General features: G+C 47.5%; 1 protein-coding gene across 1 annotated transcript in view; it reads left to right on the top strand.

The window, feature by feature from the left end:
- Window positions 1-25,318, top strand: part of stom (stomatin) — a 57,517-nt gene that overhangs the window by 23,953 nt on the left and 8,246 nt on the right. The window contains exons 4-6 of the mRNA XM_078226377.1: window positions 17,602-17,684; window positions 17,807-18,010; window positions 21,997-22,131. Coding sequence (XP_078082503.1) covers window positions 17,602-17,684; window positions 17,807-18,010; window positions 21,997-22,131 — 422 coding nt within the window. The remainder of the gene's footprint in view (window positions 1-17,601; window positions 17,685-17,806; window positions 18,011-21,996; window positions 22,132-25,318) is intronic.

Raw genomic sequence — 25,318 nt, forward strand, 5'->3', positions numbered from 1 at the left:
AAGTAAAGCTTCACTGCAGCGACAGATGGTCGCAGCATTGGCGCAGGCCATTCCACCCATCATGTCAGTGCTGGCTGTTGAGCACGCGTGGCTATAAAATCTAACTAATATTCCTTGTTATGACTGGAAAAGCCCAAGCAGTGGGTTTCGGTGCTAACTCGTCGAAATTAACACCCAGCTGCCTATGTATTTTGTTAAAAGGCAAATGGTAATGGAAAACCCATCGGAAATCTGCGGGATTTGCCAGGTAGCTGAAGGTCCATCCCAGTCTCTGACAACTGCTTTCCTGCTCCTTGCCTGGATGCTGCAGTTGTTTTTAATGTACAATTATCTTCCCTCTGCCTAACTGTTGGGCTGAGACAGTGGCTTCGTGACTTCCCACTTTGTTCTCTCTCTCTCTCTCTTTCCCCCCCCCCCCTGCAGTCTGTGTGGTGTAGGTACACCCACAAGAAGTTATTTTCTGTAGCGGTTTTATACAACTGCACAGCTTGCTCAGCCATTCCAGAGGGCGGTTAGCACTCAACCATGTTGTGTGTTTGGATTCGGGGAGGCGATGGCCTAGTGGTATTATTGCTAGACTATTAATCCAGAAACTCGGCTAATGTTCTGGGGATCCGGGTTCAATTCCCGCCACGGCAGATGATGGAATTTGAATTCAATTTTTTAAAAGAAATCTGGAATTAAGAATCTACTGATGACCATGAAACCATTGTCGGAAAAACCCATCTGGTTCACTGAAGAAGAATCATCCAGACGTGAAACGTTGGCTCTATTCTCTCTCCACAGATGCTGTCAGACCTGCTGAGATTCTCCAGCATTTTCTGTTTTTGTTTCTGATTCGCTAATGTCCTTTCAGGGAAGGAAATCTGCCGTCCTTGCCCGGTCTGGCCTACCTGTGACTCCAGAGCCACAGTAATGTGGTTGACTCTCAACTGCCCTCAGAGCAAAGGCAGCTAGGGATGGGCAATAAATGCTGGCCAGCCAGCAACGCCCATGTCCCACGAATGAATAAAGAAAATCGCATTTAGACCAGACCAGGTTAATATGGCAGATTCCCCCATTCTGTACGGTAGTGAACCAGATGGATTTTTACAATAATTGGTAGTTTCACAACCCTTATTAGTGTTAATAACATTTTATGCTGTATTTATTCATTAATTTAACGATATCTCTGGAACATTAATCTGGGCCCCTGGATTTACTCGTACAGCAATGTGACCAATATGCCCCTGAACCCCTAGTCTGAGGCTGTTCTAAGAAAGATGGTTGCCTGGTTTTGCGATAGTGTAGGCTCCACTTTATTTATAAAATAAATCTTGATGTTTGTGCATGTCTGCACAAGCGGACTCGTGACTGGGTAGAGCTGCCACAGGGTGGTAACTGCGTGGTGTGGAGGAGGGATCCTGGTTTCGTGGCAGGGCTGTGGTGAGTGGTTGGTCTTTGGGTCTCAATGCCAAGCCTGACCCAGGGAGACGTGCTGGAGGGCACCTGCGAGCGGTTCTATCCGCTTGGACGCAGTTGTCATGCCCTCTGTGGTCAAATAGTCAGCTGGCGTTCACTGTGATAACACTCTCATGCAGAGTGGTCACTTCAGTAAAGTGCCTGTGAGTTGCTACCTTGAAATACAGCGAGTGGGAGTGAGGGGGTGGGTAGGCACTTGATAGCAGGAAATAAGTAGCAACTTGGCAATAAATATCAAAGTAGGGGTTGCATATAACATTTATATGTGCACAGTGAGTGTTTCAGCTTACTTGTGAGCTTTATTTTGCAAAATCCGAGTTCACAGAGTCATCGAATCCCCACTGTGCAGAAGGAGGCCCCACCCCTACCCCGTAACCCCACAGATATATCCTGCTAATCCCCCTGACACCAAGGGCAATTTCCCATGGTCAATCAACCTAACCCGCACATCTCTGGAGAGAAACCCACGCAGACACGGGGAGAATGTGCAAACTCCACACAGACCAGAATTCAACCCTGATCCCTGGCACTATGAGGCAGTCGTGCTAATCACTGTACCACCGTGTGACAGGCCTCATTTAACAGGGGGATCCAAAGACTAAATAGCATTGTTAGCAGACCTGATAACTATGGTAAAATAAACGGCATTAAGACTGCATTTAGCCTCTGGCTTCTAATCTGCGATTGATTTAATATTGTGCCAACGTATCTTGACTATGAATCCAGCTCTTGCAACCTGGAGAGAGCTTTGTGAACATTAGTGCAACCTGATCATTTGGCACTATGTTCTCTCTTGGTAAATTGCGTGTGAGTGAGTGTACAAATATTTAAACAAGCTGTGCCTGACATTTCAAGCAAAGCCGTGCATTAGATGCTGTTAAACATCTATTTTAGACACTGCGTTGGAGTTCAGGTTTACGAAGTGAGTCGGCTACACCTGTCCCTGCCCCCTTCCTGGCATCTCACTTCACTGCACCACAGTGTGTCTGGGACCCAACATACTTTAAACAATATATCTGTATCCTAAAAGACTTCAAAACAAACGATGCATTGCTGTGCCTCGAGCCTCAGTGTGCTTTGGATATCAGACTGCGAATGATGGGACTGAGGGACTCCAGTCCCAAGTGATGTTTTGCTTATTCGCAATAACGATCCTCCGACGTGATGTGAGATTGGGGGCATTGCAACACCCACATGTTAACCAACGTGGCCCCATGACGCCAAACGGATATTAAATTCTCAGGCGGGTTTGGGGCCAGTTTGTGTGCGGCTAATGCACATCATCACAGTAAGACAGGAAACGATACATGTCTGTGGCCAAGACTAAGAGGCAGCAGTGATCTCTGGTTGACTGCGACCGCATTGTAGCTGACCTCTGTGTTGGAAACCCCACTTCTGGTGTGTTTGACTCTGGTAACTGCTGAGAGTGAAGTGCAGATCTGGGGTAGATTGTTGCATGCATCATTATCCCTGGTCAGATCAAACGTTGTTGTGTGGGAGGGGAAATTTTTCCGTGACTTACTGTCACTTTGCAAACCAGTTTCTAACCAATTCTCCCACCCTGTGACTGCTGCTGCTGCTATCCATTCGGGGGTGGATTTTGTTTTAATCAAGTCCCCAAAGCGTTTGCAGATTGTCTTGTGGGACTTTCACGTGGACTTTATTCCAAATGATGTTCGGGTTTGCATTTGGGCCAACAGCTGCTGCTAGTCTTTATGCTCCACTCGAGCCTCCCCTCATTTATTTTCCTCATCCAAACCTTCCATCGTAACCATAAGAGATGGGAGCAGAATTAGGCCCATTAACCCTTCCCATTCCTCCATAAGCTTGTCTAGTTGCTGCACAATTCACTCAGATCACTCTCGGTGGTAGGCAGTTCCACATTCTGGTCGCTCCTTCAGTAAGTTCCCTGCTGTTTTTTTTGAGGGAGTTTTTTTTTGGTGCATTAGCTCGCTGAAGCTGCTTGTTTTTTTTGCCTGTGGGCTGTCAGAGATGGTTTAGCACCAGCTGTTGCGGTTATTTTTAACCAGGGTCTTCACTGCTGCCACTTGCTGTGTGATGTTATGCAACCGGTAGACAAGTTCAGACTTGTAACCAAATATGTGAAGAAGCACACACAACCCTTGGCCATTGCAGAGCCCTTTGAACGTGAACTATCGTGTATATCACACGGGGGCCTTGTGTACCTGAACTATCGTGTATGTCACACGGGGACCTTGTGTACCTGAACTATCGTGTATCTCTCAGGAGGGCCTTGTGTACCAGAACTATCGTGTATATCACATGGGGGCCCCCTGTACCTGAACTATCGTGTACATCACACAGGGACCCTGAGTACGGGAGCAGAACGGTGGCACAGTGGTTAGCACTGCTGCATCACAGCACCAGGGACCCGGATTCGATTCCCGGCTTGGGTCACTGTCTGTGCGGAGGCTGCACGTTCTCCCCGTGTCTGCGTGGGTTTCCTCCGGGTGCTCCGGTTTCCTCCCACAGTCCGAAAGCTCGTTAGGTGCATTGGCCATGCTAAATTCTCCCTCAATGTACCCAAACGGGCGTCGAAGTGTGGCGACTAGGGGATTTTCACAGTAACTTCATTACCATGTTAATGTAAGCCTACTTGTGACACTAATAAATAAACTATTTACTTTACCTGAACTATTGTGTATATCACACAGGAGTATGTTGTTGCCTTTTCTTTATCAACTGGGGGGGTTAATGCCCCTCTGCAGTTGGGCACTGGGCACTAAGGGAGCAGAGTGGCTCTTGATCTGGATTCTCCAATTCCCATATTTATTTTGGGTTGGGTCGGATGAGATTGAACCTGAAAGAGGATGGGAGAAACATTGGCTGGAATGTTGCGATCAAAAAGGAGGAGGTATTGGGGTTCTTGAGAAACATCAAGGTAGACAAGTCTCCAGGGCCTGATGGGATATACCCCAGAATACTGAGAGAGGAAATTGCTGGGGCCTTGAGAGAAATCTTTGTATCCTCACTGGCTACAGGGGAGATCCCAGAGGATTGGAGAATAGCCAATGTTGTTCCTTTGTTTAAGAAGGGTAGCAAGAATAATCCAGGTAATTACAGGCCGGTGAGCCTTACATCAGTGGTAGGGAAATTATTGGAGAGGATTCTTCCAGACAGGATTTATTCCCACTTAGAAATAAGTGGACGTATTAGTGAGAGGCAACATGGTTTTGTGAAGGGGAGGTCGTGTCTCACGAACTTGATTGAGTTTTTCGAGGAAGTGACTAAGATGATCGATGAGGGTAGGGCAGTGGATGTTGTCTACATGGACTTCAGTAAGGCCTTTGACAAGGTCCCTCATGGCAAACTGGTGCAGAAGGTGAAGTCGCATGGGATCAGAGGCGAGCTGGCAAGGTGGATACAAAATTGGCTCAGTCAAAGAAGACAGAGGGTAGCAGTGGAAGGGTGTGTTTCTGAATGGAGGGCTGTGACAAGTGGTGTTCCTCGGATCTGTGCTGGGACCTTTGCTGTTTGTAATATATATAAATGATTTGGAAGAAAATGTAACTGGATTGATTAGTAAGTTTGCGGATGACACAATGGTTGCTGGATTTGCGGATAGTGATGAGGACCATCAGAGGACACAGCAGAGTATAGATCAGTTGGAGACTTGGGCGGAGAGATGGCAGGTGGAGTTTAATCTGGGCAAATGTGAGGCAATGCATTTTGGAAGGTCTAATACAGATAGGAAATATACAGTAAATGGCAGAACCCTTAGGAGTATTGATAGGCAAAGGGATCTGGGTGTACAGGTACACAGGTCACTGAAAGTGGCAATGCAGGTGGAGAAGATAGTCAAGAAGGCATACGGTATGCTTGCCTTCATCGGCCGGGGTATTGAATTTAAAAATTGGCAGATCATGTTGACGCTTTATAGAACCTTAGTGCGGCCGCACTTGGATTATAGTGTTCAATTCTGGTCGCCACACTACCAGAAAGATGTGGAGGCTTTGGAGAGGGTACAGAAAAGATTTACCAGGATGTTGCCTGGTATGGAGGGCATTAGCTATGAGGAGAGGTTGGAGAAACTTGGTTTGTTCTCACTGGAGCGACGGAGGTTGAGGGGCGACCTGATAGAAATCTACAAGATTATGAGAGGCATGGACAGAGTGGATAGTCAGAAGCTTTTACCCAGGGTGGAAGAGTCAATTACTAGGGGGCATAGGTTTAAGATGCGAGGGGCACGTTTTAAAAAGAGATGTACGAGACAGATTTTTTACAGAGTAATGGGTGCCTGGAACCCGTTGCCGGGGGAGGTAGTGAAAGCGGATACGGTAGTGACTTTTAAGGGGCATCTTGACAAGTACATGAATGAGATGGGAATAGAGGGATATGGTCCCCGGAAGCGTAGGGGGTTTTAGTTAAGTCAGGCAGCATGGTCGGTGCAGGCTTGGAGGGCCGAAAGGTCTGTTCCTGTGCTGTAATTTTCTTTGTTCTTTGGAATGTTCCCACTGTTTCACAGACGGCAGGACTCCCACCCCCCTCACCTCTGCCATGGATTTTGAGTAAAGAATGGGAAACCCCATTGACAGTGGTGGGACCATAAGATCCCACTTCGCTGCCAGCCAGTGGCCGACCACCTCTGCGGCAAAACACGCCACAAGAGGGGGGGGTGGGGGCGTGAAAATCCCGCTATTTTTTGAACCATAGAATCCCTACAGTGCAGAATGAGGCCATTTGGCCCACCGAGTCTGCACTGACTCTCTGAAAGTGCACCTTGCCCAGGCACTCCCCTGTGTGCCGTAACCCTGTGCGTTTACCATGGTTAATCCATCTAACCCACACACCGCTGGACACTAAGGGGCAATTTAGCATGGCCAGTCCACCAAACCTGCACACCTTTGGACTGTGGGAGGAAACCCACACAGACATGGGGGAGAAGGTGCAAACTCCACACACAGTGAGCCAAGGCTGGAATCGAACCTGGTTCCCTGGCGCGGAGAGGCAGCAGTGCCACCGTGCCGCTCTTATCTTTCTATGTAGCACGGCTGATCCTTCTGGTCTACCGCAGCACTGAAGGCTGTATTCCCAATAAATACCAAGCAGATACGGTGACAGGCTGCTCTGACTTGACCTTGTTTAGCCAGCCATCTGCTCACCAGCCTGTGCCACGCGCCCGCTCTTGCAGAGGAACCTGTTGCTTCGAGCAGGGCTATATAACCCCGAAAGCCAAAATCTGACTTGGAAATATAAACCCCCCTCACCTCTGCCATGGATTTTGAGTAAAGAATGGGAAACCCCGTTGACAGTGGTGGGACCATAAGATCCCACTCCGCTGCCAGTCAGTGGCCGACCACATCTGTGGCAAAACACGCCACATATTCAGCAGCTTGAAGGTTGTAAGAAAAATAGGTTCAAAACTTGGGTGTTGCAGTTTCCAAATTTAAAGCTCGGCACAACATCGAAGGCCGAAGGGCCTGTACTGTGCTGCACTGTTCTATGTTCTATAAACGTTGCAAAATTTCTCTCTTTTTTTCCCTCCCTTTTCCTTACCCTATAAATTTCCGTTTTTTAAGAGATGCTTGGAGGGTTTGACACACGCAATCTTGGCCTTTGCAGAGCCATGTGTACCTGAGCTATCGTGTGTATTGCTTGCAACAGTCTACCCCAGATCTACACTTCACTCTCATGATTACCAGAGTCAAACACACCAGAAGTGGGATTTCCAACACACAGCCTTTGAATACAATAGTTTAGGCTTCAAAAGCGGGCAGCAGGGTGGCACAGTGGTTAGCACTGCTGCCTCACAGCGCCAGGGACCCGGGTTCAATTCCAGCCTCGGGAATTCCCGAGTGGAGTCTGCACATTCTCCCCCGTGTCTGCCTAGCTTTCCTCCGGGTGCTTTGGTTTCCTCCTACGGTCCGTAAAGATGTGCGGGTCAGGTTGATTGGCCATGCTGAATTGACCCCAGTGTCAGGGGGATTAGCAGGGTAAATATGTGAGGTCTAGGGCCTGGGTGGGATTGTGGTCAGTGCAGACTCGATGGGCCGAATGGCCTTGCTGCAGTGTAGAGATTCTATGAATTGGCTGCTGGAACCTGCCACAACTGACTTTCTTGAAGAGAATCAGTGGAGGGAAAATAATTCACTTCTAAAATATATTTAAAAATTGACCCATTTTGTAGATACAACACTGAATTGCTGGTGTGTTAAGTGAAACGTGTCCAAGTGCTTGTTTATTGGGTAACATTTTGACAATAAACAAATGCAAATCATTCCCCCCCCCCCACCCCCCTTTATTAATCTCCCAAAAATATTTTATTGACAAATCACATACGTTACTGTTTGACACACACACTGTCCCTTAAACAGTATCGCGATTCAGTAGCTGTGTTTAGGTGAAAATTCTAAACTCTCTTTCTATTGTTATCTCCTTTGTAATCCAGCATGGGGTTAAAGCTTTAGCTCCAGCATTTGAGAGTTAGAAGAGACAAGATTGTTGGAACGCATTGTCTTATTGTGCCTTCATCTGACACTCAATGCCACAGCTTGTTTTAAATTCGTTGCGTTTACACAAGTTGCAGTGTGTGTGTGTGACTCATGGATTAAAAATGATCTTGCTGTTTCCCTCAAACCTTTCCTCCGCTCCTATCCACTCACTTTAGATGCTCGGGGCATGTAGCAAGCTCGGAGAAAAACTGTATCGAGGAGAGGTCACCTGGTAGCATGCAGGAACGGGCAGCACGGTGGTTAGCACTGCTGCCTCACGGTGCCAGGGACCCGGGTTCGATTCCCGGCTTTGGCCACTGTCTCTGTGGAGTCTACACGTTCTCCCCGTGTCTGTGTGGGTTTTCTCTGGGTGCTCCGGTTTCCTCCCACAGTCCAAAAGACGTGCGGGTGAGGCGCATTAGCCATGCTAAATTCTCCCTCGGTGTACCCGAACAGGCGCCAGAGTGTGGCGACTAGGGGATTTTCACAGTAACTTCATTGCTGTGTTAATGTAAGCCTACTAATAAATAAAACTTTTTAAAAAAACTTTTAAGAACAGATTGAGAATGTTTTGCAAACATACCAATTAGGATGGAGTAGGCCACTCGGCCCCTCGAGCCTGCTGTGCCATTCCATCAGATCATGTGATAATCACAAGAACATTGATTTTCATTAATCAAATCTGCGGTTGGAGTCTAGGCCGAGAGGGATCAGTGCGATGAAAGTAGAAAGTTTACATCTCCAGCCAACTGGGCCACCTGTGCCAGCGGCTGAGAGCCACGCGGGTTCTGGGGTCGGAGAATCTGAGATGCTGGCGCAACTGGGCAGGAAAATGGGATTGACGGCTAGGAGACTGAGATCGAAGGCAGCACGTGCAAGTGGAGCCTGACACAGGGAGAGCGGGCACTGAGGTCTGGACAAGAGGCAGGAATGGGGTGGAGGGAGGGCTGAGAGCAAGCGGAGAGGGCTGAGAGAAAAGCTTGAAGCTGAATTTTGTGTTTTGGGCCCAGTGCAGCATCACTGATACTTGAGCCAGGGGGAGGGGCACGGCCAGCTCCGATTTAACCAGGGTCATCGTGGGGACAGGCGGATCAGCTAATTTCTGAAATGCTGAATCTGATGCTGCTTCAGTTTGGTTTGTAGGAACGTTGCTCACAACTTGGAAAAGTTAAACAAGTCTTTCTAGGAATGCTCCTATTGCCCTCCCATTATTCAGAGGCACCCGACTGTGGCCCCAGTTTGGGAATGGGTTGGAGCCTGTAAATAGTGCAGGGAGGCAGGGGCTGTGGAGTGCCGGGCACCTTCCTGCCACCATGGCAGTGGGGAAGGTGGAGGAATGCCCTTCCTACCCAGAGGCCCCTCAGGTGGCCAATTAAGGGTCCCTCCTGCCACTGCTGAAACGGAAGAGCTGCTGGCCTTCTGATTGGTCAGCAGTTCTTAGGAGCGTTGAGTTGTTGCAGGCCATTCAGCCCATCAAGTCTGTGCCAGCTGTCTGCAAGAGCCATTCAGCTAATTCCATTCCCTTGCCCTTACCGCAAAGCCCTGCAACATTTTTCCTTCATGTGTTTATCGAATTCCAACTGAAATCCATGATTGATGCTGAACTAGTGGCTTATAAAAGTTCACCACCATCTCCTTGGTTTGTGCTCTGACTTATTTATAAAACCCTCGATCAGCTCTGTATTTTTTACCCACTTTCTCAACCTCCCCATCAATGATTTGTGCTCGGGGCTCTCGGTTCCTGCATCCACTTTAGAATTATATGCTTTAGTTCATCATGCCTTTCCTTGTTCTTCCTACTGAATTTCATCAGCTATAGATGTGTGCGCGTCCATCCTACCAGCCTGTCTGTATTCTCCTGGAGTCTATCATTTATCAGGAGAGATGGTGGTAATGTCACTGGAGTAGTATTCCGGAGGCCCTGGCTAATTCAGTGAAAAGAAATGTGGAATTTAAAGCTAGTCTCAGTAATAGTGACCAGGAAACCATCATCCACTGTCATAAAAACCCATCAACTTCACTAGTATTCTTTAGGGGAAGAAAATCTGCCATCCTTACCTTGTCTGGCCTACATGTTGAGTCCAGACCCACCCCCTTAACTGCCCTCCGAAATGGCCCAGTGATCCAGTCAGTTGAAGGACAGTTTTGGGATGGGCAACAAAAATTGGCCTTAACAGTAGCACCCGCATCCCATGAAACATTTTTTTTAAAAAAACTATCCTCCCCACAGTTCACTTCCAAGTTTACTGTTTGCCTAGTGCCCTATGTGTCCAAGTCAGGCCATTAATATAGATCATGGAAAGCGGTTGTTCTTGTACCGACAACTGGGGAACCCCACTGTACACCATCCTCCATTCTGGAAAACAACTATCCACCGCTACTATGTTTCCAGTAACTTGGCCAACCGCCAAATCAATGCTGGCTTAATTCCTTTCACTCCATGGCCTTCAACTCTGTTGGCAAACTGATTATGTGGCACTTCATTGAACAAGTCCATATACACCACATCCATCTTCTGGTCCCGCCGTTGTCAGTGGGGGTTTCCCACTGAGCGTGCCCCTCACCGCTGGGAGACCCACGATGGGGGGTGCGCTGTTGGCTGTGCCGTAAGATTCCACCGGCATAAGCGGCAGCAAGATTTCAGCGAACGTTGCTGGCTAATAGCGCATTGGTCGATCTCTCTCTGCCGCGTGGAGATTAGTAAACGTTTAGTGGTGGGGGAGAGGTGAGTAGTAATGACCTGGAATTCGCTCCCTGTGTGGGCGCAGAGACTATCAATTATTTCGAAAGGAAATTGGATTGGCACCCGAGGGATAGAGTGGGGAATGGAACTGACTGGATTACTCAACAGAGAACTAGTATGAACTCAGTGGACCGCATAAGAACTAGGAGTAGGCCATCTGACCCCTCGAGTTCAATAAGATCATGGCTGATCTTTTCGTGGACTCCGCTCCACTTACTTGCCCACTCACCATAACCCTCTGTGGCGTGTTTTGTGGCAGTGGGAGTCAGCACGCCACTCGCTGGCGCCAGGATCTTCTGATCCCGCTGTTGTCAATGGGGGTTTCCCGTTGGCCCCATTCTGCCATTATAACTGAGTTTTCCCCAGGCTTAATGCTGGTAATTGGTGCCGATTTCAATGGTTAGTTAGGCAAAGATTCACACTCCATATGGAAATGCCCAGTTGGTTCGAAGTGATCTTTGGCTATAAAAATGCATCTTAAACGTTGTTTTCAATTGAAAGCCTATTTTGTAAGTACTGTGAAAACGACATAATATGGCTGACAGAACAGTACATACAAATTAGGAGCCAGAGTAGGCCACTCGGCCCCTCAAGCCTGCTCCACCCTTCAATAAGATCATGGCTGACCTGATTGTAACCTCAACCCACCCCCGATAACCCCTCACCCCCTTGTTAATCATGAATCTATCTAGTTCTGCCTCAAATATTTAATGAATCTGCTTCCACTGCAATTTGAGGAAAAGTGTTCCAGAGAGGCTCAACCCTCAGAGAAAAGATTTCTCCTCATCTCTGTCTTAAAGGAGTGGCACAGTAAGAAGTCTAACAACACCAGGTTAAAGCCCAACAGGTTTATTTGGTAGCAAAAGCCACACAAGCTTTTGCTACCAAATAAACCTGTTGGACTTTAACCTGGTGTTGTTAAACTTCTTACTGTGTTTATCCCAGTCCAACGCCGGCATCTCCACATCATTAAAGGAGCGACCCCTTTTTTAAACAGCGACCCCCTTAGTTCTAGATTCTCCAACAAGAGGAAACTTCTTCTCCACATCCGTCCTGTCAATATCCCTCAGGATCTGAAAAGTACAATTATGCATGGCTGGCCAGAGTTGATTTCAACCACTCTTGGAAGCTTTCTCATCTTTCTTGTGTGGACAAGGACTTACGCAGTGTTCATAATACACGTGTGGTTCAAAACCTGGAGATAGTTTTTAATATCTTTGTTTTAAATGGCATCATGTTGTGCAGTGTACCAAGTCTGATTTGCTGCCAAGTGTGCCTCCTGGTAACTGGTTGACGGTGATGGCCTCTCTGGGGTGCAGCATACGCACCTTTTTTTGTCTATTACTGGTTAGCACTGCATTGAAGGTGAAAGCAGTGGACACATGCATATGAATAGTTGGAACATTGCCCTGTTCGATCCCTGTGGCCCTGTAAATTTATTTCCCTTGAATGCCCATCTAATCTCTTGGGGAGGCGATGGCCTAGTGGTGTTATCACCAGACTATTAATCCAGCAACTCGGCTAATGTTCTGGGGAGCCGGGTTCAGATCCTGCCACAGCGGGTGGTGGAATTTGAATTCAATAAAATAAAATAAGAACCTACTGATGACCATGAAACCATTGTCGGAAAAACCCATCTGGTTCACTAATGTCCTTTAGGGAAGGAAATCTGCCATCCTTGCCCGGTCTGGCCTACATGTGACTCCAGAGCCACAGCAATGTGGTTGACTCTCAACTACTCTCCAAGGGCAACTTGGGATGGGCAATAAATCATGGCCAGCCAGCGACGCCCATGTCCCATGAATTATTTTTTTTAAATCCTGGTTTTGAAATCATAAGAATAGTTGGTTACTCCTCGCATTGTGGAAAAGGATGAAAAATATACAGAGGAGAAACGGAAGTGATTGGATAAGTTTCAGATCCCAGGTGCTTGTTACACCGTTAGGCTAAGCTTGTTGATAAATGTACCCGAATAGGGTTTGATGCTGTGTAGGTGAATGGGATTCCCTTTAGAAAAGTTCCCCAAAAGCAAACAATGTGATTCCAGATTCCATGACCCAAGATGGGTGCTGGCCGGCAGCTCAGTTAGCAGCTGGTGTCAGGATTCCCAAATTCCCTGGCCTTTCTGGCGAACGTTGCGAATCCATTTGCGTCAGAAACTGTACAGTGGTGCTGGAAAACCCTCTGTCCGTCACACACAACATCCACAATGCTGAACGGCTTTTATTCTTAGCAACCTTCATCATTCCGAGCTTTCCTCTCGAGCACCGAGTGATTTCCCGATCCCTGGTGTGGGGATTGTCTGACTTGTCAGTAAATCGAAGGATATAATTACCTTTCAAAATATATAGGTTTCAAAATGGCATTTTAAATTGAGCTGATATTCTGCGGTGCCCAAAGAGTTTGAGTTGGATTTCTATCCAAGCAGCCCCGCCATCCTCCTCCTGTTCCCTCTGTTCACCACATTTCTGTTGACCACAATTCTGGCCTCGGGTCTGTGTGGAGTTTCCATGTTCTCCCCGTGTCTGCGTGTGTTTCCTCCGGGTGCTCCCAAACTCCAAAGACGTGCGGGTTAGATTGATGGGCCATGCTAAATTGCCTTTCAGTGTCAGGGAGACTAGCAGGGTAAATACCTGGGGTTATGGGGATTGTGTCTGGGTGGGATCTTGGTCGGTGCAGATTCGATGGGCCAAATGGCCGCCTTCTGCACTGTAGGGATTCTATGAAGGGAAAAGGCAACGGCAGTTACGAGGAGGAAGGTACACTATAGTGGAATAGGTGCGAACTTCCAGCAAACATAGGCAGTGGCATATATAATTCATATAGCAGGTTTGATGGCACAGTAATGTCTCTGCGTCTGGACCAGAAGCCCTGGGATCAAGTCCAATCAATTTAAATTGAGTTTGTATCTATATATGCCCTGTTTGTGAACAGAACTCCCACTCACCTGATGAAGGGGTACTGCCCCGAAAGCTTGTGGCTTGTGCTACCAAATAAACCTGTTGGACTTTAACCTGGTGTTATCAAGTCCAATGTCAGGACTTGTTCGCCACGGGGGAATGTGTTCATAAGATGGTTCAATGGGCTAATATCCTTCCACTACTTCCCCAAATATTGCCCAAGGGAAAAACAGTGTGGGTATGAAGGTATGCTAAAGAAAAACTCTCACTTCCCCCATATTTGTCTGTTCCACCTGGTCTTGCCTCTTAAGCCTAAAGCAACACTAGGCTTTACAGAGGTTTTTCACAGAGGCTGCCATCAGTTCCATCTTTGGTGTGGTCTTGTGCGGTTTGAGGTAATAAAGAGGCAGTGTTTCCATGTTGTCACAGAATGTTTTATCGAATAGAATCCCGACAGTGCGGAAGGAGGCCATTCAGCCCATCGAGTCTGCACCGACCACAATCCCACCCAGGCCCTATTCCCGTAACCCCACATATTTACTCTGCTAATCCCCCTGACACTCGGCTCAATTTCACATGGCCAATCAACCTAACCTGCACATCTTTGGACTGTGGGAAGAAACCGGAGCACCCGGAGGAAACCCACATAGACACGGGGAGAACGTGCAAACTCCACACACAGTCACCCGAGTCCGGAATTGAACCCGGGTCCCTGGCACGGAGAGGCAGCAGTGCTAGCCACTGTACCGCTATGAGCTGTGCCTTTCTCTCTGGGAACAAGATGTCAAAGATTCTGATCTGATGGGCACCCCACAATTTGAATGACAACTATTCTCTCTCGTTGGAAGGACTTGTACGTTGGAGCACTGCGCTCTCATTGTCGTGGAGGAGGGTGTGTTATATTTGGAAACCTTTCATTCCAACCAACACAGCAACATGATGCCAACAGCCTGGAATGCAAGTGGAACGAAAGATTCCAATCAGATGGACTACCTCCACCCCCTCCGTATAGGGGGCAAATAGGGACGCAGGAGACAGAGTCTAGAAGATCTGTTATCCAAACCATACAGTTGATTTGGAAAGCACTGCTTGTAGCTGGGTGAAAGAACAGGAATATGTGCTTGGAAATTGAGTGAGGCGGAGCATTCTCTTCAGGCCAGCCCAAGTGTCTGCCTGAAGGCACATTGATATTCAAACGTGAGACATGTTTGAACTATCTAAAAATAGGCAATTGGAATGAGATATCCCATAAGAGGTTTGCCTACAAGTTGCAAACAGCCAAGTTATTAGTTGGGGGCAGGGGAGGGAGGGAGAGAAACTTGCAGTTCCATTTGCAAAGCTCGGCAATGACTGGAAGGCTGTGGAAATAGATTCAATAGTAACTTTCAAAAGGGCTGTGGATATAGGAAGGGGAGTGGGCTATTTAAAATGTCCACTCAGACCTAACCTCACATAACCTGTCTCTGCTCCCTAACCTTTAGATAACAAAAATCTGCCAACCTCTGATTTAAAATTGATGGAGCATCAATTGTCCTTTGTGGGAAAAGCGTTCCACCCTCTTGTGTGGGGAAAAGCGTTCCACCCTTTTGTGTGGTGAAACGCTTCTTAATGTTACTCAGTCATCTATGGGACACAAGGAGGCCATTTGGCCCATTGCTCCACAGGAGCTGGCACGGAGTCAGCCATAGACTCCCTACAGTGCAGAAGGAGGCCATTCGGACTATCAAGTCTGCACTGGCAACAATCCCACCCAGGCCCTATCCCCGTAATCCCTACATATTTACCCCACTAATCCCTCAAACCTGTGCATCCCAGGACACTCGAGGGCAATTTAGCATGGCCAATGCACCTAACCCGCACATCTTTGGAGTGTGGGAGGAAACCGGAGCACCCGGAGGAAACCCACGCAGACACGGGGAGAAGATGCGAACTTCACACCCAAGCCGGGAATCGAACCCAGGTCCCTGGAGCTGAGAGGCAGCAATGCTCGACACCGTTGTCACCCCAATAAAAGCAAAATACTCCAGATGCTGAAATCTGAAACAAGAACAGAGAATGTTGGAGAATCTCAGCAGGTCTGGCAGCGTGTTTACAGAAAGAAAACCGAGTTAACGTTTTGAGTCTGTTTGACTCTTCAGAACTAAAGAGAGGGAGAAATGTGTTAGATATTAAACTGTAGCTGTGAGGGATTGCAACCAGATGTAGCAACCTTAAGAACAAAAGATGTGGGAGGGAGGGGAGGAGCGGGGGGGGTTATTGCATTGAGGCAATGTCTGGTGTCAGTCTAGTCAGCATCCCGTTGTCCTGCTCGATCTCTAGCCCTATGAATTTATTTCCCTCGAGTGCCCATCCAATCTGGTTTTGAAATCATAAGAATTTATGTTTACTCCTCACGTGGTGGATGAGGAGGAAAAATATACGGAGGAGAAACAGAAGTGATTGGATAATTTTCAGATCCCGGGTGCTTGTTACGACACCGTTAAGCTAAGCTTGTTGGTAAGTGTACCCTAAGGGGGTTCGACCCTGTGTAGCAAATGGGATTCCCTTCAGAAAAGTTCCCCAAAGCAAACAATGTGATTCCAGATTCCATGACCCAAGCTGGGTGCTGGCCGGCAGCTCAGTTAGCAGCTGGTGTCAGGATTCCCAAATTCCCCGGCCTTTCTGGCGAGAGTTGCGAATCGATTCGCATCAGAAACTGTACAGTGGTGCTGGAAAACCCTCCGTCCGTCACACACAACATCCACAATGCTGAACGGCTTTTATTCTTAGCAACTTTCGTCATTCTGAGCTTTCTTCTGGAGCACGGAGTGATTTCCCGATCGCTGATGTGATCTGACTTGCCAGTTAATCGAAGAATGTAATTACCTTTCAAAATATGTAGGTTTCAAAATGGCATTTATTTTGAGCAAATCATTGGTCATCTGCTTCCAGCTCAGTGAATTTCAGCTCATTACCCCTCGCTGCATTAAAAATAAAAACCTCATTCCTCATTGTCTCCTCTGGCCAAGTCTACGTGTTCTCGAGCGAGCCCCTGGAAACCGACCTTGTCTGCACCTGTCCTAATCCTGTCGACCTCTTATCAAATCTCCCTTCAATCTGCTTTTCTCAATGGAACACAGTAAATATTTGTACTTTTGTAACTTTTCAGTTAAGCACCACGATTGTTGAAGAAGAATGGTTTATTTAAATGCTTCATCTAAAATCTTTGACATTCAGAAATCCTTTGCAGTGGGCTAGCGATATTGGAGGCCTAGAGCGGGATTACGCCATCCCCCCTCTGGGTAGCAGAGATGCTCGCCATTGGCCATCTGTGGCATCTTCCGGTCCCGTTGATGTCCAAGGCGTTCTGCACGTCTCACCTGTTCCGTCGCCATGGGGGGAGGGATGCGTCACCTTCGGCAGGGCTGGAAAATCCCACCGGCGGGAAGGGCTGGAAAATCTCGCCCACAGTCTTCCGTTACCTTGTGCTGCTTAGATTGACCTGTTGAACTATGGAGTGACAGCTGTCGCGGGCTCTTCATTTGTATTCAGTGCCATGTGTCCAAGTTGGGAGGGGGCAGAGGAGAAAATTCTCAGCGGTTTTAACAATAGTTGCGGCCGGTCAGAGAAGGTGGTTTTCCAAGAGAGTTGAGAACTGAAAATGCAAACATCAAGTTGTGTCCAGTTTCTTGTGGCATGTGGTTACCATTAAGCAGTGTGCAGTGTATCGGAATAAAATATGTTTAACCTACGTGAATGCTCAATATGTGAACATCCATAAAACCATTTCGGCGCTTTACAGTGAAGCTGTGTACATGGTTACAGGATACGCCAGGCACAATCTTACCGGCCGATCACACCACGCTCCTGCTGCAACGAAGTCGGTGAATTTGGCACCCAGCCAAATCTCCGTTCATTGCCGCGGGATGCGGAAATCCTGCCGGCGTGAATGGCCATAACATCCCAGCCACGGTGTCCGCTCCGTGTAAATCACCTTTTAATGTGTGGCAGCTCTATGCTGTTTCTGAAACTACCATAATGGTCTCTCGCTCTCTCTTTCCTCTAGGGCTGTTTTTCGTCCTGCCCTGTACTGACTCCTTTGTTAAAGTGGACATGAGGACTATTTCGTTTGACATTCCACCTCAAGAGGTAACGTTGTTTAAACGTTTGTTGTTTATATCTCCGGTACAGTTATCGCATCGGTTTAACCTCTCGGATTCTCCACCCGTCCCAATATCCTTTTTTTTTTCCCTTTTGATCCTGTTCTTTAGATTCTCACCAAGGATTCTGTGACAGTCAGTGTTGATGGAGTCGTTTATTACCGCGTTCAGAATGCGATCCTCGCTGTAGCCAATATCACAAACGCAGACTCGGCTACCCGCCTCTTGGCACAGACCACATTGAGAAACGTTCTCGGAACAAAGAATCTGTCTCAAATTCTGTCCGACAGGGAGGAAATTGCACACAACATGCAGGTGAGTGCCAGCTGACTTTCAGTTTCATGCTTTCTTTCGGAAAAGATAATAGTTGCTTTTGAATACTTTATTCAAAAGAATTTGTAACCGAACATTACATAACAGTCCAACTTCAGCATTGCATGAACAATCCCTTTCTTTCAGTACAGTACATGGCACTCTGAGCACTCTCACTACTACACTTGCAGTTACAGGTTATATTTACAACCTCATGTCAAACATAACAGCCCGAGGGGTTTTAAAAAGGTTCCCAGCGTCTGTACTGCAGAGAGCCTTGGACAGTGGCCTATTCCATTTAATCATAGAATCCCTACAGTGCAGAAGGAGGCCGTTCAGCCCATCGAGTCCGCACCGACCACAATCCCACCCAGATCCTATTCCCGTAACCCCACGTACTTGCCCTGCTAATCTCCCTGACACCAAGAGACAATTCATCATGGCCAATCAACCTAACTCGCACATCTTTGGACTGTGGGAGGAAACCGGAGCACCCGGAGGAAACCCACGCAGACATGGGGAGAATGTGCAAACGCCACACAGTCACCCGAGGCCGGAATTGGACCCGGGACCCTGGCGCTGTGAGGCAGCAGTGCTAACTACTTGTGCCACCGTTCTACCCTGTTCCTATTTAACCTTTGTGGCAGCCTGCCCCATGCTTTAGTGCGTCCCTCAGCGCATTTTGCTGGAAAGGTGACTGTCTGCAATGCTCAAATCACCAACTCTGTGCACGGCAAGACCAACAAGTCTTGGCTTTTTTTTTGCAGCGAGTTCGGGACACCTTTGGTCCAATCATATTTGTGTTCCAGTCGAGTCTCCTGCCCACCTCATTCAATCTAACTCTATCTGCTTCACTCCCAGGCTTTATTCCTATGTTTTTGTAGATTTGGTTTCATTTATGTGCATTTTGTTTGGGGAGGTGGGGGAAGTTTACCCCTGTTCATATTGATTTTTTAAAAATGTGCAATAAAGCAATCTGTGAATCATTTGGTCTTTGATTATCGTGTGAAAGGGCACCTGATCAATCCGATGTGCTAAATAATGCCAAAGTGTAGATGCAGTTATGCCAAACGAGTAAATATTCATCATGTGAGTGGCTGGCTCAAACGTACACACATCCGTGTATTTAAAACCTGTCTCAAGGGTTAGAACCTTGTTGAATTTGTATTTGTTCCCAAGTTTTCAAGACAATTTTATTTTAAAGTGAAGCTTCACTATTTCCTCGTGCCGCCTTGCGCTACATTTCACAATCCCTTCTCCTGCACTCACTCACACCCACCAGCAAAACGCACATTGTCTGTAACTCATTTCCAGAATATGTAACTTTTCACGGGACATCACGACTTTAGAACACAAACTCGTAATGTAAGGACTGGAAGTCTTAAAAACCCCACATGCATCCCAATGTGCGGACAGTTCCAGCGGTACAGGACACAATGATGCATAACTGCATCTGCACTTTGGTTTTATTCAGTACACTGAATTGATCATGTGCTGTTTCACACGATAATCAAAGACTAAATGATTAACAGGATGCTTTCCCGCACATGTAAACAGAGCTAAACTTCCCCCACCCCGCCAAACAAAATGTACACAAATGAAACCAAGCCTCCTGTGGACTTGTGATCTCAGCAGTGTGGTAATTGTTAGCACCCCGGGTGGAATTGGAGGCTTTCAGTAAGGGAGACGTTAATTAGTTGACACGATTGGGAGTGTTCCCATTCGGTTGGATGATCTGTACTCCAATCACCCACCTTTGCTGCAGATTACTTGATACACTCCCCCCACCCCCCCTCCAAACAAAAAATTATGGATCTCTGCCTTAAATTCCATTTGACCCACAACCTGTCAAGGGAGAGAATTCCAGGTTTCTACCATTCTCGGAAGATGCACAAGGGTATAGCTTTAATTTTAAGGTTATGCTGCCTTTGATAGTCTCACGACAGAAGGTATATTTCCTTTATTATTAATCCCAATGAACCCCTTATCGCCGTAAGCATTTCAATTTGACCACTCCCTCAACTTTCTAAATTCAAGGAAACACAAGCCAGCCTGTCCTCGTGATTTAACCCTTTAAGGCCCAGTAATCACGCTGGTGATTTGGTGCTGGACCCTCTCCAAGACCCCCAGTGGATCGTCGTCCTAAGGTTTGGTGCCCTAAGTTGAACACAGCACTCCCAATGGGGCCTGTGCAACTGGAACCTCACTGCCTTGGTTTGAGTTCAACCCCTCATGCTGAAGGCCGGCGTTCCATCAGTCTTTTTTTTAAATGGCCTTTTCCTAGCTGTGGACTAGCTGTTAGTGATTTGAGCACGCGGCCTCCTTTGTTTCCCCGCAGTTCCCAGTTTATGGGAATAATCCAATGTGTCTTTCATCCCGAGTGGATGACCTTGCGCCGACCCAACACTGACATGGTTTGGCCCACTCTCTCCCACTGTGTCTCGTGGTGTTTTCTGTCCCCCATCCTCACAACTTACTGCGCTTCCTAACCTGATGCGGATCTGACTCTGTAGGTTACAACTCTTCCATCGTCCAAGCCAGTCATACATTTGGTGAAAAGCTGCCACGTTGGTGCTGAACAGGTGTTGCCGCATCTGAGACCCTGTGACCTCAACATCTGCACCACGTTTTGGCAGCTACAGGAAGTACTTTTTGCAATAGGATCCCTACAGTGCAAGAAGGAGGCCATTTGGCCCATCGAGTCTGCACCAACAACAATCCCACCCAGGCCCTATCCCCGTAACCTCACGTATTTACCCTGCTGATCTCCCTGACCCCAAGGAGCAATTTAGCATAGCCAATCAACCTAACTCGCACATTTTTTTGCACTGTGGAAGGAAACAGGAGAACCCGGAGGAAACCCATGCAGACATAGGGTGAATGTGCAAACTCCACACAGTCACCTGAAGCAGGAATCAAACCCGGGTCCCTGGTGCTGTGAGGCGGCAGTGCTAACCACTGTGCCAAGATGGAAAAATCATGTCTTGCAAAGCTTTTTGTAATCTACTTTGACCCTGATCGTTGAAGTACTTTTCATGGTCATATGGGTTAAGATTAGAATATTTCAAGATTAGGGCCACTGGGATTGTGCAAAAAACCTTCAGTCTATTATTCCACCAGGTACATTCTTCAGATGAGCTGCTACACACTGGGTTACCCTTTCCTTCCTTTTTCTAATTCTAGCCTGCATGTATCCGCCCTTTATTTTTGTCATCTTTCCCAGTCTTCAGGTTTTTGTTTGCAGAAGATGTAAACTATGCAGCTGGTCATTGGTGTCAGTTCCGATTAATTAACACTTGAGATCCTAGATTCCCTACCGTGCATGGGCCATCCAGCCCATCGGGTCTACACCAACTCTCCGAAAGAACATCTCACCCAGGCCCTCCCCTCTGCCCGATCCCCCTAATCCTGCACCTACCACGGCCAATCCACCTAACCTGCACATCTTTCGGACTGTGGGAGGAAACCGGAGCACCCGGAGGAAACCCACGCAGACACGGGGAGAATGTGCAGACTCCGCACAGACAGTGACCCGAGCCGGGAATCGAACCCGGGCCCCTGGAGCTGAGAGGCAGCAGTGCTAACCATTGTGCCACCATGCATTACTTTGAACTGAGTGTTGGTAAAGGTTCAGCAGAAACATTAACCTTTTCAGATGCAGGCGACCTGCTTATATCTACCATCTTCCACTCTTATCTCCAACGTCAAAGATGTATGTTACACACCCAATGATTTAGGTGATTCCTTTAACTCTGTTGTGGAAGAAATGTAATGTGTGATTTATACTTTGAACGGAATCTCATTATATCAAGTTGTACCTACAATTTTTTTCTTCTCCCTTGATGTGACTGGGTGGAAATTGGCAACTTTGTTTAATATTATTTGCTGCTCTGCATCCTACATATGGGGTTGGAGGAGGAGGAGGGCGATCGTGGAAGCTTTGATCCTTCTGTACCATTAACCTCATGGTTTTAAATGAATTTCCGCAGACAACGCTTGATGTTGCAACGGATGAGTGGGGCATTAAGGTGGAGCGCGTAGAGATCAAGGATGTGAAGCTACCTGTCCAGCTCCAGCGAGCGATGGCTGCTGAAGCAGAGGCATCACGAGAGGCCAGAGCCAAGGTGAGCAAAACGAGAGCTAATGGTTAAGCAGCCGGGAGTGCTGCATGTGGCAAAGTGACCAGATCTTTCTTTAAATTTAGCCCTTCTTTCAAAACGGGCATTCTGCATTTGGCCAGTTAGTTCCCTCGCTGTCGCCAGGTCAAAATCCCTAACAGCACTGTGGGTCTACCTACATATCCCTCTATCCCATCTTGCATGGGTAAGATGGGTATAGAGGGACGTGGGCCCTAGCTTAGTGGTTTTAAAAAAAAAAGGACAAGTTGGGCCGAAGGGCCTGTTTCCATGCTATAAACCTCTACGACTCTATGACACCACATGGATGGCGGCAGCTCGAGGGCAGTCGGGGTTGGGCAATAATACGTCCGGTGAATGAATTTTTAAACATGTTCACCTTCCCTAATCCAGCATGGCTCCTAAACCACAGTTACAGATTATTTCTCCCATTTAAATGAATAAAATGAAAGCAAGAAGAACAAAAATGCTGCTGAGTGTGATTGAACCCCGGAATGAATGGATGTTTTCCATCTTCACTAACTGGTTACGCTGGGAATTGATGCAAAGCAGTCAACCTTCCTCTTAGTAAAAATGCTGCTTTCCAATGCACGCTGTATTTGGAGGTCTAGTCATCTTGTGATCAACAAACCTATTTGGACAGACAAAATCTCCTTAACAGCAAGGTTATTGATAGGACTATCATATTATCTGTATTGACTCGGGCAGTCTTGCATCAGTGTTGTCTGATCTGATGTCCCAGATCATTAGATGGAGTGGAATCAATTCTGATGTTTTGATTTGTTTAACTGGATGCCAATGTTTGAGCTGCTTTCTCTGTCGCCTGGAGTTGGAAGAGGTCTCTTTTGGCCTCTAGTGTGATTGGACTTTGTTCGGTGCGGCTCGGATTAAGGGCTGCTCGGGACTGCTGATGTTTTGCACAGAAAGCTGCCTTGCCTCGCCGGGTTAGATGCCTTGAAGCAATTTATCACCAAAGCGGCTCTCAACTGCGACGCAGTCTCAAAACTATAAACCTTTCTGTTTCAAAAATATTTCCCCAGTGGAGAATTTGTTCTGCTGTGAGATTACGTAGACAGAATGGAACGAGATTGGTGAAGAATTAAGCGTCCGTTGCATGGAAAGATTTAAGTTTAAAAGTTTATTTATTATTGTCACAAGTAGGCTTACATTAGCACTGCAATGAAGCTACTGTGAAAACCCCTGAGGTGCCACACTCTGGCGTTTGTTATTGTTTCATCTCATTCATCCATTTTATCATCCCTCTTTCTCAGTTCCATTTTTCCACTTCTCCATTCCAACTCTCCTCCTTGCCTGCTCCCCTCCCTCCCACCTTTCAGGGCAACTGCTGTAATCCCCTGGCAGTCCCTTCACCATCTGTACCTCTGTCCTGCCATTCATGCATTTTGATCACTTAATGGACACTTTTAACACCACCTCAGCTTTTTGTATCCTCATTTACATTCCCTTTGTCCCATTCGACCCCCAACCCTCATAGTATAAATGCCTGCTGATTCTCTTTGCTCTCAGCTCTGATGAAGGGTCATCCAGACTCAGTGTTGGCTCTATTCTGTCCCCATAGATGCTGTCGTATCTGCTGAGATTTTCCAGTATTTTTTCTTTTGTGTGGCTGTGTGCTTTGGATGAGTGAACTACTAGCTAAGCAAAGCTGCCTCTGTGTGAATTCCTGTTCATCCCCACCCTACAAGGGATTGAGTTATTTTCTTCTTGAGCATTCCCTCAGGATTGAGGATGACTTGCTTCCACTCCAGTTGAACAGGTTCTGAGATGGTTGATAGGACCAGCGCCCAATCTGTAGTCTCTGCCACGTGCAGGGCAGCTGGCTGTTAGCCAGGTTGGGCAGATGATCTGTTTGGAGGTTGTGGTTACTCTGTTTCCACCACGCCCACTCCCCTGCTCTGTCTCTTCCCCTCCCCTTCTCCCCTACTCTCTCCAACATCCCCACTTTTCCTCCATTCCCAACACAGTCTCTCTGTGCTTGGTGCCTTCCTGAGTAAACCTTCTCCATTTTGGTTAGTCACAAGCCCAGGGACTTCCATGACTTGGCTGGGATGTTTGATCTCCTCGGGGAATGCTTTGAAGACCTCCAGGAGGACAGTGGAAATGCTTTAGGGGCAGTCTCCTGCCGCGACAGAGTAGCAAGCAGAACAGTTGCTTCGGGAGTTTGGTGTCGGGCGTACAAACTACATGTCCCACCCACAAAGCTGGTTTTGAGCAATCAGTGCTTGATGTTGGACTTGGGAGAGGACGCTGCTGTTTCTTGCCACCTACTTCTCCAGTACTTTGAGGTGCCTATTGTAAGTCTCCAAAGCAGATTGGAGTGCAGAGATCACTGCTGCCCAGTAAGGCCGTGACATTAGTCTGCGGGCTTGAGCTGCTGGCCCTCAGATACTCTTCCCTAGTTGGCCAAAGGTTGAACAGACACGTTAGGGGGAATGGTGAGTTTTGTTGTTGCCTTTTTGACTAGAGGAGGCTCCCAAGGTGTGAAACATGGACTACATTTTCCAGGCTCATGCTGCTGATCTTCATTGACAGGGAGTGCTGTTTTACTGGCTGGAAGAGCACCCAAAGCCCAGTTTCTCTCATGCTTCAGAGAAGGAGTTGTTGATAACTTGGAGCTCCGTCTGTGCCCTGCCAACAGGCTCACCCATGGTCAATTCTTTGCATTTACCTCAGAATCATAGAATCCCTACATTACAGAAGAAGGCCATTCAGCCCATTGAGCCTGCACTGACAACAATCCCACCCAGGCCTATCCCTATAACCCCATGTATTTACCCCAGCTAGTCCCCCTGACGCTAAGGGGCAATTTTTTTTTAGCACGGCCAATCCGCCTAACCAGCACATCTTTGGACTGTAGGAGGAAACTGGAGCACCCGGAGGAACCCACGCAGACATGGGGAGAATGTGCAGATTCCTAAGTGAGCACCTCCTGCGTTTGTTGGAATGGGAATCCTGGCTGTGATTTTTGCACCCACCCCATTTCTCTGAAGGCGGGGGTCCTGAGGTCATTTGCATCACGGCCAAACCTGTTCAACTGAACCTGAGAGCCAGCTACTGACTAGACGCTCTGAGCCATCCCAAAACAGCTCCAATTCCTGGCCTACTTCTAACCTGCACTTCCCTTTTCTACTTTGATAGTGAGTAAAGCCAGGGG

Source organism: Mustelus asterias, chromosome 13, assembly GCF_964213995.1.
Source record: "Mustelus asterias chromosome 13, sMusAst1.hap1.1, whole genome shotgun sequence".
NCBI classification, from domain to species: domain Eukaryota; kingdom Metazoa; phylum Chordata; class Chondrichthyes; order Carcharhiniformes; family Triakidae; genus Mustelus; species Mustelus asterias.